The 14021-nt window shown below is 36.5% G+C and overlaps 1 protein-coding gene across 4 annotated transcripts in view; it reads right to left on the reverse strand.

Moving 5' to 3' along the window:
• Nucleotides 1–613: 613 nt before the first annotated feature.
• Nucleotides 614–14021, reverse strand: part of SMCHD1 (structural maintenance of chromosomes flexible hinge domain containing 1) — a 170307-nt gene continuing 156899 nt past the window's right edge. Inside the window, exons 45-48 of one of the 4 annotated variants that reach the window (XM_072604319.1) lie at nucleotides 13664–13835; nucleotides 9263–9421; nucleotides 8766–8880; nucleotides 614–1656 (exon numbers count right to left, since the gene is read on the reverse strand). In XM_072604319.1, coding sequence (XP_072460420.1) covers nucleotides 1632–1656; nucleotides 8766–8880; nucleotides 9263–9421; nucleotides 13664–13835 — 471 coding nt within the window. In that variant the 3' untranslated portion in view covers nucleotides 614–1631. Of the gene's footprint in view, nucleotides 1657–3575; nucleotides 4168–7538; nucleotides 7742–8765; nucleotides 8881–9262; nucleotides 9422–13663; nucleotides 13836–14021 lie in introns of those variants that run through there. The other 3 variants (XM_072604318.1, XM_072604320.1, XM_072604321.1) reach the window with 3 other exon arrangements.

Below are 14021 nucleotides of genomic sequence, written 5' to 3' on the forward strand. Positions count from 1 at the left end.
TTACATTTAAATGTACAAGAGACAGAAACACTCTTCCCTCTTTCCCCCAGCAAATGCCACTGGAAAAGAATGAGCTCTTTCTTGACTGGATGGCAAATCTTAACAATCAAGTCTTGCAAGATCATTGAGACATCATTTTTCATTGTTTGGTATTGGAAGTATTAATGAAATCTAATGTTTTTCAGCAATATTTAACTCCCCATACTGATGACACAAGATTCCTTTTTATGCTAATCAAACAAAATTTTAGGTGACCCTGGGTAATTTCTAAAGAAACTTTGGAAGGTTTTTTTTGTTTCAGATATTATGATTTAGCACATAGTTAAAAGCAGGAGAATCTGGACACCATGGGTAAAGTAACAACCTTGAGATTTTAGGGAAATAACTGAAAATCTATCTAGGTCATAAACAATAATTTGCTAATTCTTCTTGCCTATTTTTAGATTTTTCTAAAGTCAAAGGAACAAAACTATAACAAAGGCTGAATATTTCTCTGTTATTGCTGTATTGATACATAAATTTAAGTTAAATAATCTTAAATAGTAAGAGTTGTTTAACATTACTAGCTTAAAAAGAATAGAATAAATTAGCTTGCAATGGTTTTAACCACAATGACTTGGTAATTTCAAATTTTTATTCTTCTGAAAACAAGCAGTACCTGTTCAAAAGGGAGGAAACGTAATTGTTTCTAATTTTGCTGCATGTTCAGAAAGATCAAAAACCACACATTTGCTGGGATGCATAAATATCCCCCAAAATAACTCCTGATAAATACACAAAACAGATGGTTTTACTTGAAAACTTTTTGTGGACAAAAATTCTGTAATATTACATACTAGCTGGACAACACATTCTAAATGTTTCAGCAATGAGTTTTTTAACAGTAATTTATTGCATGAATGCAGAATTTTACTTTCCCTGACCTTTTAAAAAAGAGCAATAAAAAATTACAAAAGTGATGTTAATGTAGCATTAAGGCTGAGAATTTATAAAAACAAGCATCAAGTCAAATGATTCCTTATAAAAAAAATGCGTACACTGCACATACTGTACATATTAGGATAAGCAGCTAGAATCTAAAACACTACCACATTGCCTGTGCACTGTGGTCACTTTTATGGTTTTTTGAAGTATCATAACATCTGAATTACCAAACACGTGTGGATTTACATTCTTACCCTGAACTTTGCATTAACGGTTTCCTCTCATACGTTATAACACACCTCATAGCTGAAACATTTTCATTAAGTTCAAACTAGCCCAGTTTTTTTAAAAGTCTGTCATCATAAGACATCTCTCCACAACATCCATGGTAATTATACTGGAATTCAACGTGTATTTTCTTCAAGGTGAAAAAATGCCTAACATTCTCCTTTGACACATTTGCAATATATCACAAATGAGCAGTAAGATGACCGGGATACTTCCAGTAAGGCCTTATTGTCCAACGAAATTCCCTCTTTTGAATGGATGCTTCCAGCCCCATCTGGATAGACATGGAAATTCATGCCCTTGGTACTTGAATTGTCCCCAGAAATATTCAGTCTGGTAAGTCACCCTCTTGGTCTCCTGAAGCAGAGCTGCAGAAGTGAGTACATTCTTAGTGAGACCAATAGCCCCTCTGTCAACTTTCACACATCTGATTTGGTTATGAGCCTGGTCAAGGTGGAGAAGAAAATATATTAGGTTGTACGTACCACAGATTTATTTCTACTGAAATCTCTTATTGGGGGTGCTCATCAACTGGGGAATGGCTGTACAAGCTATGATACGTGAATGTGATGTAATACATTTACACATTTATGAAGGTAAAAAAGCTTGCAAACTTCAGGGCACAGTTAATTATCAATTTACATACTGCTGTAAAGAATAACAGCACCCAAATGAAATGAGCAGAACCAGGAGAAGACTGTACACAGTAACAACCAGTATGTGAGGAATTGTTCTGGTAGATTTAGCCCTTCACAGCAATGCAAGGACCTAAAACATTCCTAAAGGACTCTTTAGGCAAAATGCCATCCATATCCAGAGAAAGAACTATGAAACTGGAACGCAGAATGAAGCAGAGTATTTTCTCTTGTGCTATGTTTTGTTGTTTTTTCTCATGGTTTCCCCCATTCATTTTAATTCCTCTATGCAACATGACTAATGTGAAAATGTGCCAAATAAGAATATATATACAGAAACTATATAAGATTACACGCTGTCTCAGGGAGGGTGGGGAAGAAAATCTAAGACTTATGGAAGTGATTGTAGAAAACTGAAAACAAATTTTAAAAAAAGACTAAGAGTACCCTTCCAGTTCTCCAGGTTTGATACCTTGGAGTCACCTTGAATTCTTCCTTCTCTCTCCCTTCCCCTCCACCACATAGCCAATCAGTTGCTAAGTTTTGTTGACTGATTCTACATTCACATCATGTCACATCTCTTCTCTCTATTCATAGCAAAACACCCCCGCTCCCCATTCAGGCCTTTACCTCTTTCCTGGTCAGCTGCAATAGCTACCTTGTTGTTCTCCCTACTCACCCTCTCCCATTTAGAATCCATTTTTTTGAACAGCTGCCAAGTTGTTAGTCCTAAAGCACAGATCTAACCATGTCACTCCACTATTCACAAATCTTCAATAATTTATTAACTCAAAGATACAAACTCCTTAGCTTCCCCTCTAGAACCCTTCACAATCTGACTCCAGTCTACCTTTCAAGACATATTATATATTATTTCCCCTTAATTACATAATATTTCCCCTTTTTGCATGTTCCTGCGTAAATAGCCTTCCTGCTATTTCTCATACATGACATTTCATTTTCATCTCCATATATCTGCCCAGGCTATACCCAAGGCCTTGTACATATTCCCCCACTTTTACCTGTCGGAATTTCTAGCTTTTCTCAAAAGTTGGCTCATATCACCAACTATAGGAAACCCTTCCTAATTCCTCTTAGTGGCTAATGCTTTTCTTCTTTATGCTCAAAATTACCTTGTAGTACCTAACTTCAAACATACTTATTTTTACTTACATGTGTACAGATGTTCCTCCCCCCCCCCCCGAAATTTTTGGGGGAAAGTAAAATTTCTTGAAGGCAGAGGGCATTTTTATCTTTGAATCACGAGGGCCCTAGAATACACAGCTGGTGCTTAATCAATGCCTGTTAATTGGGATTAAGTGCTCAATTGCTACAAAGCACACTGAGGAATTACCTTTGCTGACTAAATGATCTTCATTTCCTTTTTAATTTCCTTAAAAGTCTCTGCTAAAATCCCACCTTATACAGGAATCCCTTCCTAATAATCTTTAAACTTTCCTCTAAGAATCTCCCCAGGTTATTTTGTATATTTTATCGTATTTGTCCTAATTGTTTGCATGTTGTCTCCCCATTAGATTGTGAGATGAAAAGAGGAAATATTTTTGCCTTTCTTTATGTTCTAGCAGTTAGCATAGTGCCTGGCACACTGTAAGTGCTTAATACATAATGTCTATTGGCTGACTGAAAAACCAACTAAAAAAGTGTTATTTAGGAATGATACTTAATATAAATAAATACTTTCAAGTAATGTAACTAATGCCAATTAAATGCAGTATTACATCATTTATTTTTATTTTTTATAATGGTACATGTAGTTCTGTTTGACTAAGCAAAACATGCAGAATACTAGCATGAACGTAGAGATCTGCCAGGAAAAAAGAAAATAATTCCCCCTCTGATAACACAAACATGCACATCTTCATTTCCATGAAATTATGAAACATTTAAGTAGATGAGGTAGAGAGAAATGAACAAGAACAATATTCTAAAGATGTTAAAACTGCAAAAATATTTACATATGCTTGTATCTGGAGATGAATGAATGAAGCAAGCATTTATTAAGTGCTTACTACGTGCAAAGCACTGAGCATACAACAGAAAATTAGACAGTTCCTGCTCTCAAGGAGCTCACATTCTAATGGAGACAACACCTAGGGAAGGATTCAATTGCAAATCAGATGGAAAGGTCCCATGGTCCTTAGGGTGCAGCAGCAAAGCAGATGTTAATGCTTCTTCTTTAATATCATTTCCACTGATGACAACTTATCAATTTCTGATGTTGAACTATTTGACAATACCAAGGATTTTGGTAGCAAAAAAACTTTCCTTCCTGGGTCTTCAGCAGCTGTTGCTGTAGCACCTGCAGGAGCAGTTATATGAAGATGAAAATGAAAACAATCTCTGCCCCTGAGGAGCTTACATGCTACTGGGGAGGGGAAATAACATTGTACAGATAAGTCAGTACAAGATTTATACATGGCAACTCAAAGTAGTCAAGGTGGTAGCACTAAGTGAGCTGTGAAGAAACATAATGGTTCCAAGAATCAAGATGAGGAGGGTGCATGGGGTAAGCATGCAGACAACCTCACAAAAGCACTTAGAGATAGAACAGAGCACATCAGAAAGAGGCCAGCTTGACTGGAACATTGCATGGATGAGAGGAAGTAATGTAAAATCACTTTGGAAAGAGAGGCTGGAGTCAGACTATGGAAAGCCTTAAATGATAAAGAAAAGGAGTTTGTTTTAGAAGCAGTAGAAAACCACTGAATCTTTTTTTTAGTAAGGAAATGACATGGTTTTCTCACTCCCTAAGGATAGTGCAGATGGTGGGAAGCAAGCATTAAATTTGATAGTATTATTTCTTACAAAGTAAGTTTGTCATGCAAGAGAAGGGTATCTCCATTTTTCATCTATTTCAAAAGGTGGAGAGTAGAATACACCCACACATATAGTTAGTTTGAGTTTCAACTGTGGGATTCAGTTTTTGTATAAATGTAGTGAGATACTCAGGTTCTGCATGCAGTTGGGTCTGAAACTTAGCTGAAAACTGAGTAAATAAAGTGTTAAAACTTCAGGAGGGTTATAAGAGTCTTACAGAATCTAGAACTGGAACCCTATTCCTAGATCCTTGTAGAACTGTCATCACATTTAAAAAGGTGGTTTCAATGTGGTAAAAATTACTACGGAACACAGAAAAACAAACACAGGAGACAAGTAAATGGCTTAATTACAAATATCACTTAAATGGTCAATTTAACTACATTATATTGCACAACTTCCTCTAAAGTTTTACTCTGATGACTCACAGTTGTATGGAAATAAACCCTCGTTCAACACCAGAAGAACACAAGCTCTGGCACACCTAACTATATATGGGCCTGATGACTGACTGTTCAAGGATCAGCATAGCTAACAAGTTCAGAGAGATAGGCATATTAGTCAGAAGGCTGGTTACCACCTAATTTGTCTTTTCTGGCTAAAGCAATAAGAGAAAAAAAACAAACCATGTACTAAATTTTGAAGACTTTATGAAGTGTGCTGGTACAGAGTGCCCACCCAGGGAAACCGTGTCCTTAACAGTTGACTTTACCAATTCATTGACTCAAATTTTAGAGTTTGAATCTAATCTAGTCTACCCCTCATTTTGCAGTGGCAGAAAGTGATGAGACCTAGAACGTGTATGTATCTTGTTTAAGATCACAGAGCTACTTAGGGTTATACCAAGGACCTGAAAAGCTACAATCCTCTTGTTTTAGCAAATAATCCAAAACTCATGTTTTTCTAAGGTCACCGAAAGATACTACTCCTGTGGCTGCTTCACTGACGCCCATGGACTACCTTCAGTAGGCAATTTAAGTTAAAAAAATAATAATAAAAGTAAAAAGGAGAAAATAAAACAGCTCAAATACAAGGTAAAAACAATGGTCAAATTTCAATAATGTGTAAGACCGAAGTAATGATTTTCTTTCTTGCCCTTTAAGCAAAAAGGTCTAATGGGAAATGAAACATCATTACATACTACTATAAATTTTTCAAATTAAAATTTTTAAGCAATTAACTAAACCATAACTATGAGCAATGTATGTGTCAATGTAAAAATGATATGGTTTTTTTTCACGTTAAGTAGATTTTAAAAGCAAATATTAAGATCAAAAGGGGAACTAAAGCTTCTAGAAGAAAGAATTTATGGGTTCTTCATTAACTTAAAAAAAAAACCAACCCTAATGTATATCTCACTAATATGCAGAGTCCATGCTAAAGATCAAAATTAAATAAAGTCAAGGTTCAAATTATGCAGATAATTAAGTATGGGAAAGAAAAGATTAGCTTTGACAAGTTTGTTATTTTTCAGGTATAGCCTAGCTCATTAACTTAATTAAAACATTCTATTCTCTGATAGTAGATCAGATTTAAGAGCTACTAATCCCTTATGGCAATTCAAGAAAAACCTTTTAGGAAATATAAATGGGGAAGGAATCTTTTCTAAACGAATGACAAATCCAAAGCACAGATTTTTCTTTTAAGAAATACTATTACTTTACAGAGAACACATTAATTTGGATATGTAGCAATTTAACTAACATATTAGAAGAATCTTAATTATAACAATATGCATAAATGGGATATTGGTAAAGTTTTAAGTATTACTTAAAAAATGAAATACTTAAATAGATGTTATCTCACAGATTTTATAATCCCCATGAATGATGTAGATGCAACCTATTCAAAACTGCCCACTACTATTATCCGTACATGTTGTCTACCCAACAAGCTGGAAGTCTTGGCTTTCTGCTAACGTTGAAATGTTACCCGTAGAAGAGAACTCTACTCTCTCCCCTACTTTCATCCCATGATCCAGCCTATCTTCCTATCACATCTTTCCTTGAAGATATTTTTAAATTACTATTCTTTAAAGTTCCTCATTCATTACATGTTCCAGCTGCTCTTACCCACTATGTACCCTTCCATTGACTTCCCTGTGATACGCATTTTAAATTCTAAGCTATTTTCATAAGTATCCTAGTTTTTCTCCCCACTGAAATCATGTCTTTACTACTTAAAAAGGTCTATTCTTTGGAACTGCCTATACCAGTATGTCCTTCCATAAAAATATTTACATTTCTAGTACAGATTATTTGAAAAGCACATCATGACAGATGACATGTTTGGTAACTTCTACCACCTAAGAATCTGTGGCCCATAGGCTAGGAAGCACTGCTTTACACTGTTAACTCTGGACTCTGGATATAGCTTCCAAAGACAGGGTTAGGACCAGTAATTCAAAATAACAGATCTCACAGGATCATATTGACCTTTTTTGTGAAGAAAGGATTCCTAAACTGGATGATATTAGAAAAGCATGTTTAGAGATCTAAAAATATAAGTTTCTTGAAAGAAAGGCAGTTTGATTCTTTTAATCTGTATCCCTAGGGTGTATCGAAGATGATGCCTGATAAAATAATGATGTCTAATAAATGCATGTTGACTAACAGATAAGAAAGCTGGAAAAGTGCCCAAAATGTTTTTACTAATAAGTTTAATATTCATCCTCTACAAATATGGTACACTATTACATACTGATATGAATTACCAGTTTTCTTTATTTCCATACCCCCTTTCAATTACCTATACAATATTGTTCCAAGCCATATAAATATCCCCACCCCAGGACAAGGATTGTCTTTAAGAACAGACCTTCAACTAAAAGATATCAATGGAAAAACAATGACAGCATTTTAAAATTTTTATTGGACCATCTATTTAGAAACACCTGCTTAGATGTATCTCACTGAATGACTGTCCCAAAAAAGTTTTTGTAAAAATATTTTTGTAAAATGTGTGGAGAACAAAAAGTAACATACTGAAAGTAAGGAGACTAGGTTTTGTCATTAATGAAAAAAACCACTTAACATCTCTTTGCTCTGTCTCTTCATCTGTAAAAAAAAAAAAGGGGGGGGGTGTGAGCTGTGAGATCAAAAAGTTCCTTTCAGGATAACAAAAATTTATTGCTCCAGGAATCATTTCCTCATTAGAATCTATTGTAACTCAGAAGTGTGTTTTGGGGGGGGGGGGGGAAGGAAGGGAAAATCTCATCACCAAGAAAACAACTTGACTGATTGCCCAAAAGTCACCTGCTTGCTTCAATGCATGTTAGACAATAAAGAAAATCTTTGCTGAAAGCAGAGTAGTGGGGGCACACAATACTCATGTTTAGCTCCAGGGACCATCTCATATGGACACCCCCTTACATATCTCTTAGAAGTTATACAGACATTTTAAGCATTTAGTATTTAAGCACTGAACCTGTCACTTTAAAACAAGAAGTTCCACCAACCACACTTCAGACTTCATATACTTCTACTTGTTTGGTCAATTCAAATACAATAACTGAAGAAGACATTTACATTATATTCTTGAGGACAAAAGGTCAAAGATGATTCTGCTGCTTGCATAACATGAAATCTAAATGACACTCAATTCATTAAATCATAATTATGAATTTGTAAGTTTATAAATGTCAATGTACAAATTCACAAAATTTTTAAAAGTATCAATGTACAAAAATGATTTGGATTTTTCACAATAATCCAAGTAGGTTGCTGATTCTAACAACTGGTCATTCTGTAAAGCAGAACCCACCATATTTGGAGAAAAAAATAGAAAAGGGGGGGGCATTCAAGTATTCCCATAAAGAAATCAAAATAGACTCTTTGTGTGATTTTTGCTATGTTATTAACCACTACCACCACCATCACCATAACAAAAAAAAATTCAAACAATCAGAATGATCCAGGGTAAGCCAAGCAATGGGATTAAAGTTCTTCATTCTCATCAACACTTCCTCTTTTTCCTTCTTAAGAAAACATCAATTCCACACATCTTGCCATGTATTGAGTCAATATGTACAACCATTTTCACTATTAAAATCAAATTGAATTTAAGGAAACAAAGACTTACCTATTTAGTTTTTTTGTCACTTCCCGCCTCATTCTTTTAGGAGGGACTGGGCTTTCTGACATACTGAGTTTAGCTGCCGGACGGACTAATTCACATTTACCTGTTGGAGTCATACCTTTAGAGATGAAAATAAAAGATCATTACCAAATTGGCTATAAAATTCACAAAAATAAAAGTCTCCCAAATCTTACTTATTAGAAATTTGGAAGGGGAAAGAAGAGAGAATGACAGAACTTTTAATGCCTTTCGCCTACAAGCAGGAAAAAAATTCTGAAAGTTATGGTGAAGGGTTTTGAAGGATTTTTAAGAACCATGTTTGGGCATCTTGGAGATGAATTTTCTGTCATCACCATCTTTCCCCACTATACTAGGTAAGATATACTTACATACTTGGTACATACACACACACACACACACACACACACACACACACACACACACACAGAGTACTCTTAGAATAACTACAGAATAAGTGTTAACAGAAAATGAGCACATACCAAGTTTTTGTTCTATTCGTTCCAGACTTTTCTCCTGTTCGCTAAGCTCCTGCTTTTTCTTCTGCATATCTGGAGTATTAAGGTAGTCTATCTGACCATTAAGCTCCTTAGTTACACTACTGAGTTTGCACACTGCTGAACGATACTGCTGAAGAAGATCTACCAGAAAACAAAGAAATCCGATTAAAAGATTGGTAAGGACAGTAACTATTTTGACAAATTTGTAATTTCACTTTTGTAAATACATTTTGTAAACATATCTTTACATTCAGATCAAGATCCCTCCACTCCTTATTGTGGGCAGCTGTCAAGATTCCTTCCTTTGAGGAAGATCCTTCATAAAAACAATGTCTGGCTATACTGCTATAACACTTCTCTAGCCTATTGAGGGGAAAAAAAAGATTCCATACATACAAGTTCAAAAGCAGTTCTATTTTGGAGGGACCTGGAAAATTTTTGCGACAGCCCCTTGGTATTTCATTCTTCACCTGGAAGATGGTCATATGCCTGAGAGTCAGTGTGGCTTCAGAAAAGGCCAAGGAACAGTCGATATGGTGTTTGCTGCCTGACAACTCCAGGAGAAGAACATAGGTCTGTACACAATGTCTGTAGATCTGACCAAGGCCTTTGACACTGTTAGTTGTGAGGGATTATGGAAAATTACGTCAAAATTTGGCTACCCAGAGAAGTTCATCAATATTGTATGTCAATTTCATGATGGCATCTTTGCCTGGGTTCTGGATAGTGGACAATGCTCTCGTGCCTTTTCAGTCACCAATGGAGTGAAACAGGGCTGTGTGCTTGCTCCCATGCTTTTTAGCATGATGTTTTCAGCCATGTTGTCACATCCTTTCAATGAGGATGAACACAGCATCAAAGTCAACTACCATACTGATGGTAAGTTCTTCAATTTGAAAAGGTTACAAGCCAAGACCAAAGTGGAGGGAGTGCTGTTGCATGACTTTCTATTTGCAGATGATTGTGCACTCAATGCAGCCTCTGAAACTGAGATGCAACAAAGTATGGATCAATTCTGTGCTGCCTGTGCTAATATTGGCCTAGTAATTAACACCAAGAAAACGCAGGTGCTCCATCAGCCACCATCACATCATCTATACATGGAACCATCAGTTACAACAAATGGAAAAGTTTTGAATGCTGTTTATAAGTTCACTTACCTTGGTAGCATACTTTCCAGGGATGTACACATTGAAAATGAGGTTGATGCACACATTGCCAGAGCTAGCTCAGTGTTTGGGAGGCTCCAAAGAAAAGTTTGGGAGAGAAGAGGTATTAGACTGACTACCAAACTGAAGGTCTACAGAGCCATTGTGCTGACCTCATTGCTGTAGGCCTATGAAACATGGACAGTCTACCAGCACCATGCCAGGAAACTGAATCGCTTCCATCTGAACTGTCTTAGGAAGAGTCTGAGGATCACCTGGCAGGATAAGGTACCAGACACTGAAGGCCTTGCTTGAGCTGAACTGCCAAGCATTCAAACTATGCTTCAGAGAGCACAACTCCAAAGGGCTGGCCACATTGTTTGAATGCAAAATATATGCTTGCCAAAAAGACTATTATATGGAGAACTCACATGGGGCAGGTGATCACATGGTGGTCAGAAGAAGTGATACAAGAACACTCAAGAACTTTGGATTTGACTGTGCAACATGGGAGACACTGGCACAGGACCACTCAGCATGGTGTGCCCACATCAGAAAAGTTGCTGTGCTCTATGAGCAAAGCAGAATTGAGACAGCACAAAGTAAATGTAGAATGTGCAAATTTGGGGTATCCACCCCAAATATTCACATGGACTATCTGTGCCCAACCTGTGGTATAGCATTCTGAGCTCATATTGGTCTGATCAGCCACAGTTGAATATGTTGAAATTTCACTTTATCATGGTGATGTCGTTTTGGTCCTCTTTGAAGACAAACGACACCAACCAACCAACCAACCAACCATCTCCTCACAGGCACCTTCTTTCTTTTTTGAAACTAGCTGAAACTTCCATTTCCCAAGCAATCTCCCTGTGATACCAGAGGCAAGAAAAAACCCATCATAAATATCTGAAACTGCCCCATAAAACATGTGATCCTCTGTTCATCCTTAATCTGCACTGATACATGGCATGAATGAGCAAAGTCTTGGAAGCAGTTCTTGAATGAATATTGTGAATTCCCCCTTTGCTGCCTAGCATCTAAGGACCCCTTTCTCTGGATTCTGGTTTACTCTATTCCACTAGTGAAGATGAACAAACAGACTTCTGGTATCCTTCATCTTCTAGATTCTGGCTGTATCTCTTGTCATCCTTTCCCCTTTACTCTTTATCCAGGCTAAACTGACTTCCCATGAGTTTAAAGAACCATGTAAAAGGTCTACTGCTTTGCATTACTGGCCAATCTAATTCCACGAAGGCCCTTTAGGTTACAACAATGAAATTCTGTAAAACAGAAGTGACTATTCCAGATAATTGCTAGTGATTGTATTAAGTATGAACTTAAAAAAAAAAACAACTTTTGAACATTTCATAGAATTCTTTCTAATAAATATTTAACTGACCAACAGATATGAACACAGGATTATAGATGTAGAAGTGGAAGGGACCTTAGACACAGAGTTCAACCTCATCATTTTATGGTAGAGGAATCTGAAGTCACTTGAGGTCACACAAAAAGTGTCTGAGGCAGGATTTAACCAAAGTCTTCCTGAACTCTAAGTCTAATATCTACCATGCCACTAACTGACAATAAAATGCTTATACATTTCAAGCATGTGAAGTTAATTTCTTATACCCTCAATGGCCCCAATATTTCATATTTTTAACTTAGTGGATTTCTTTTTATGTGTTTGTCTCGGAGTTGATGCCTGTAATCTGCTATTGGAGAAACCAAAACAAATTTGTAACTGTGTGTAAAACAGGTGTAAAAAGTCCGAGTAAATGCCCAAATCTTTCCTATCTGCTTTCTTTGATGGTTTTACTCTTGTCTCAAGGGTTCATATATAAATAAAATGGAGGAAGGTTTAATGTAAGGAATTGCATTTTTTAAGTGTTTATAAAGTAGGAAATACTATACTTAGCACTGAGGATACAAAAGAAAGTAATAATCATCCTGAGTCCTCAAGAAACTCATATTCTAACGATGGAAACATGTAAACAACTGTGTACAGAAGAGATAGACAGATAGAGCTATAGATCCAAAATATCTATTTATTTCTTATTTAGCCTTCGTAGCATCTCCTCTGACACTACCACACTCTGGTCCAGGTCCTCATCACCTCCTGCCTCGATTACTGCAGTAGCCAGCCGGTGGGTCTGCCTGCCTCAAGTCTCTCCCCACTCAAAGTTATACTTGGTTCAGTCACTAAAGCACAGATTCAACCATGTCAAATCCAAGCATGTCAAATCCTACTCAAACTTTGGTGGCTCTCTATTGCCTCAAGGCAAATACAAAATCCTCGGCTTGGAGTTCAAAGCTGTTTATCAACCAGCCTCTCCTACATTTCCAAGCTTCTTATACCTTTCTCCCCAGCATGTACTCCTCAACAAAGGCCTTCTAGCTGTTGTATGAATAAGACACTCTACCTCGAAGCTCTGGACATTTTCTCTGGCTGTACTTCATGCCTGGAATGTTCTTCTTCCTCATCTCTGTCTACTGCCTTCCCTTAAGTCTCAACTAAAATCTCATCATCTTCAGGAGAGCTTTAACAACCTCTTAATTTTTTTGTTTTAAGTATGTCTTATTTATCCTGTATAGGGCTTTTTTGTACATATTTTGTTGTTTCTCATTAGAATGTGAGCTCACTAAGGGCAGGAATGGTCTTTTGACTCTTTCTGAATACCCATCACTTAGTACAATACCTAGCCCATAAGAAATCCTTAATAACACACCACTTGCTCACATACTCAGTATAAATGGTAAGTAATATGAAAGGTAAAGCTTTAGGAGTGCCAGGGGGTAGGGAGAAAAGGGAAAGGCCTCTTGCAGAAAGTTGAGTTTCTTGGAGGAAGCCAGAAGGTAGAGAATTCCAGGTATGATATTAAATTCAGGTATTCAGATATATTTTTTCTTTCCTTCTTGATCTTGGCTGTATTCTGGATAGCTGGATAAGTGATCATTATTATATTTTTTGGCAAAGAGGGATGGTGATATACAAAAGGAACTAGTGAAAGATATATCATGGACATATACTTCAACAAACATATGGGTGGAAAGATGAAAGAAAAAGATATGCCCTAATACTCAAAGCTAAAAAACACAGGATATGCCAACATTTGATAGCACTGACGTTTGTACAACTACTTCATTTGTTCTGTTAGAATCTCACATCAAATTCAACATTTAAGCTCACTGTATACTGTAAAAAGATAATTAACATAGCTAAGAGACTTGCCTATGTGGACACTCAGGGTTTGATAGAGTCTCGGAAGTGGGGCACCAAATACCATCCCTCGAAGTTTATCCATTGGAGGAGCTTTATTCTGTAGGCCTCCAAATTTTCCATTACTTCGAATTCGATCACCTTCTCTTGTTAGCAAAGTAGGACAATGGGTGATTTTAACAACCTATTATAAGTAAACAATACTATCAGTAAATTATGAAGAGAATGAATAAAGTATTTATTAAACTCCTCTGTTGAGTGCTGAAGGGACAGACATAAAACTAAGATATAGAACCTCTCCTAGGTAGGAGAATGGACAAGTCACTTAACCTCTGTTTGTGCCTCAGTTTCCTCATTTGTAAAATGGAAA

Source organism: Notamacropus eugenii, chromosome 4 (assembly GCF_028372415.1).
Source record: "Notamacropus eugenii isolate mMacEug1 chromosome 4, mMacEug1.pri_v2, whole genome shotgun sequence".
NCBI classification, from domain to species: Eukaryota; Metazoa; Chordata; class Mammalia; order Diprotodontia; family Macropodidae; genus Notamacropus; species Notamacropus eugenii.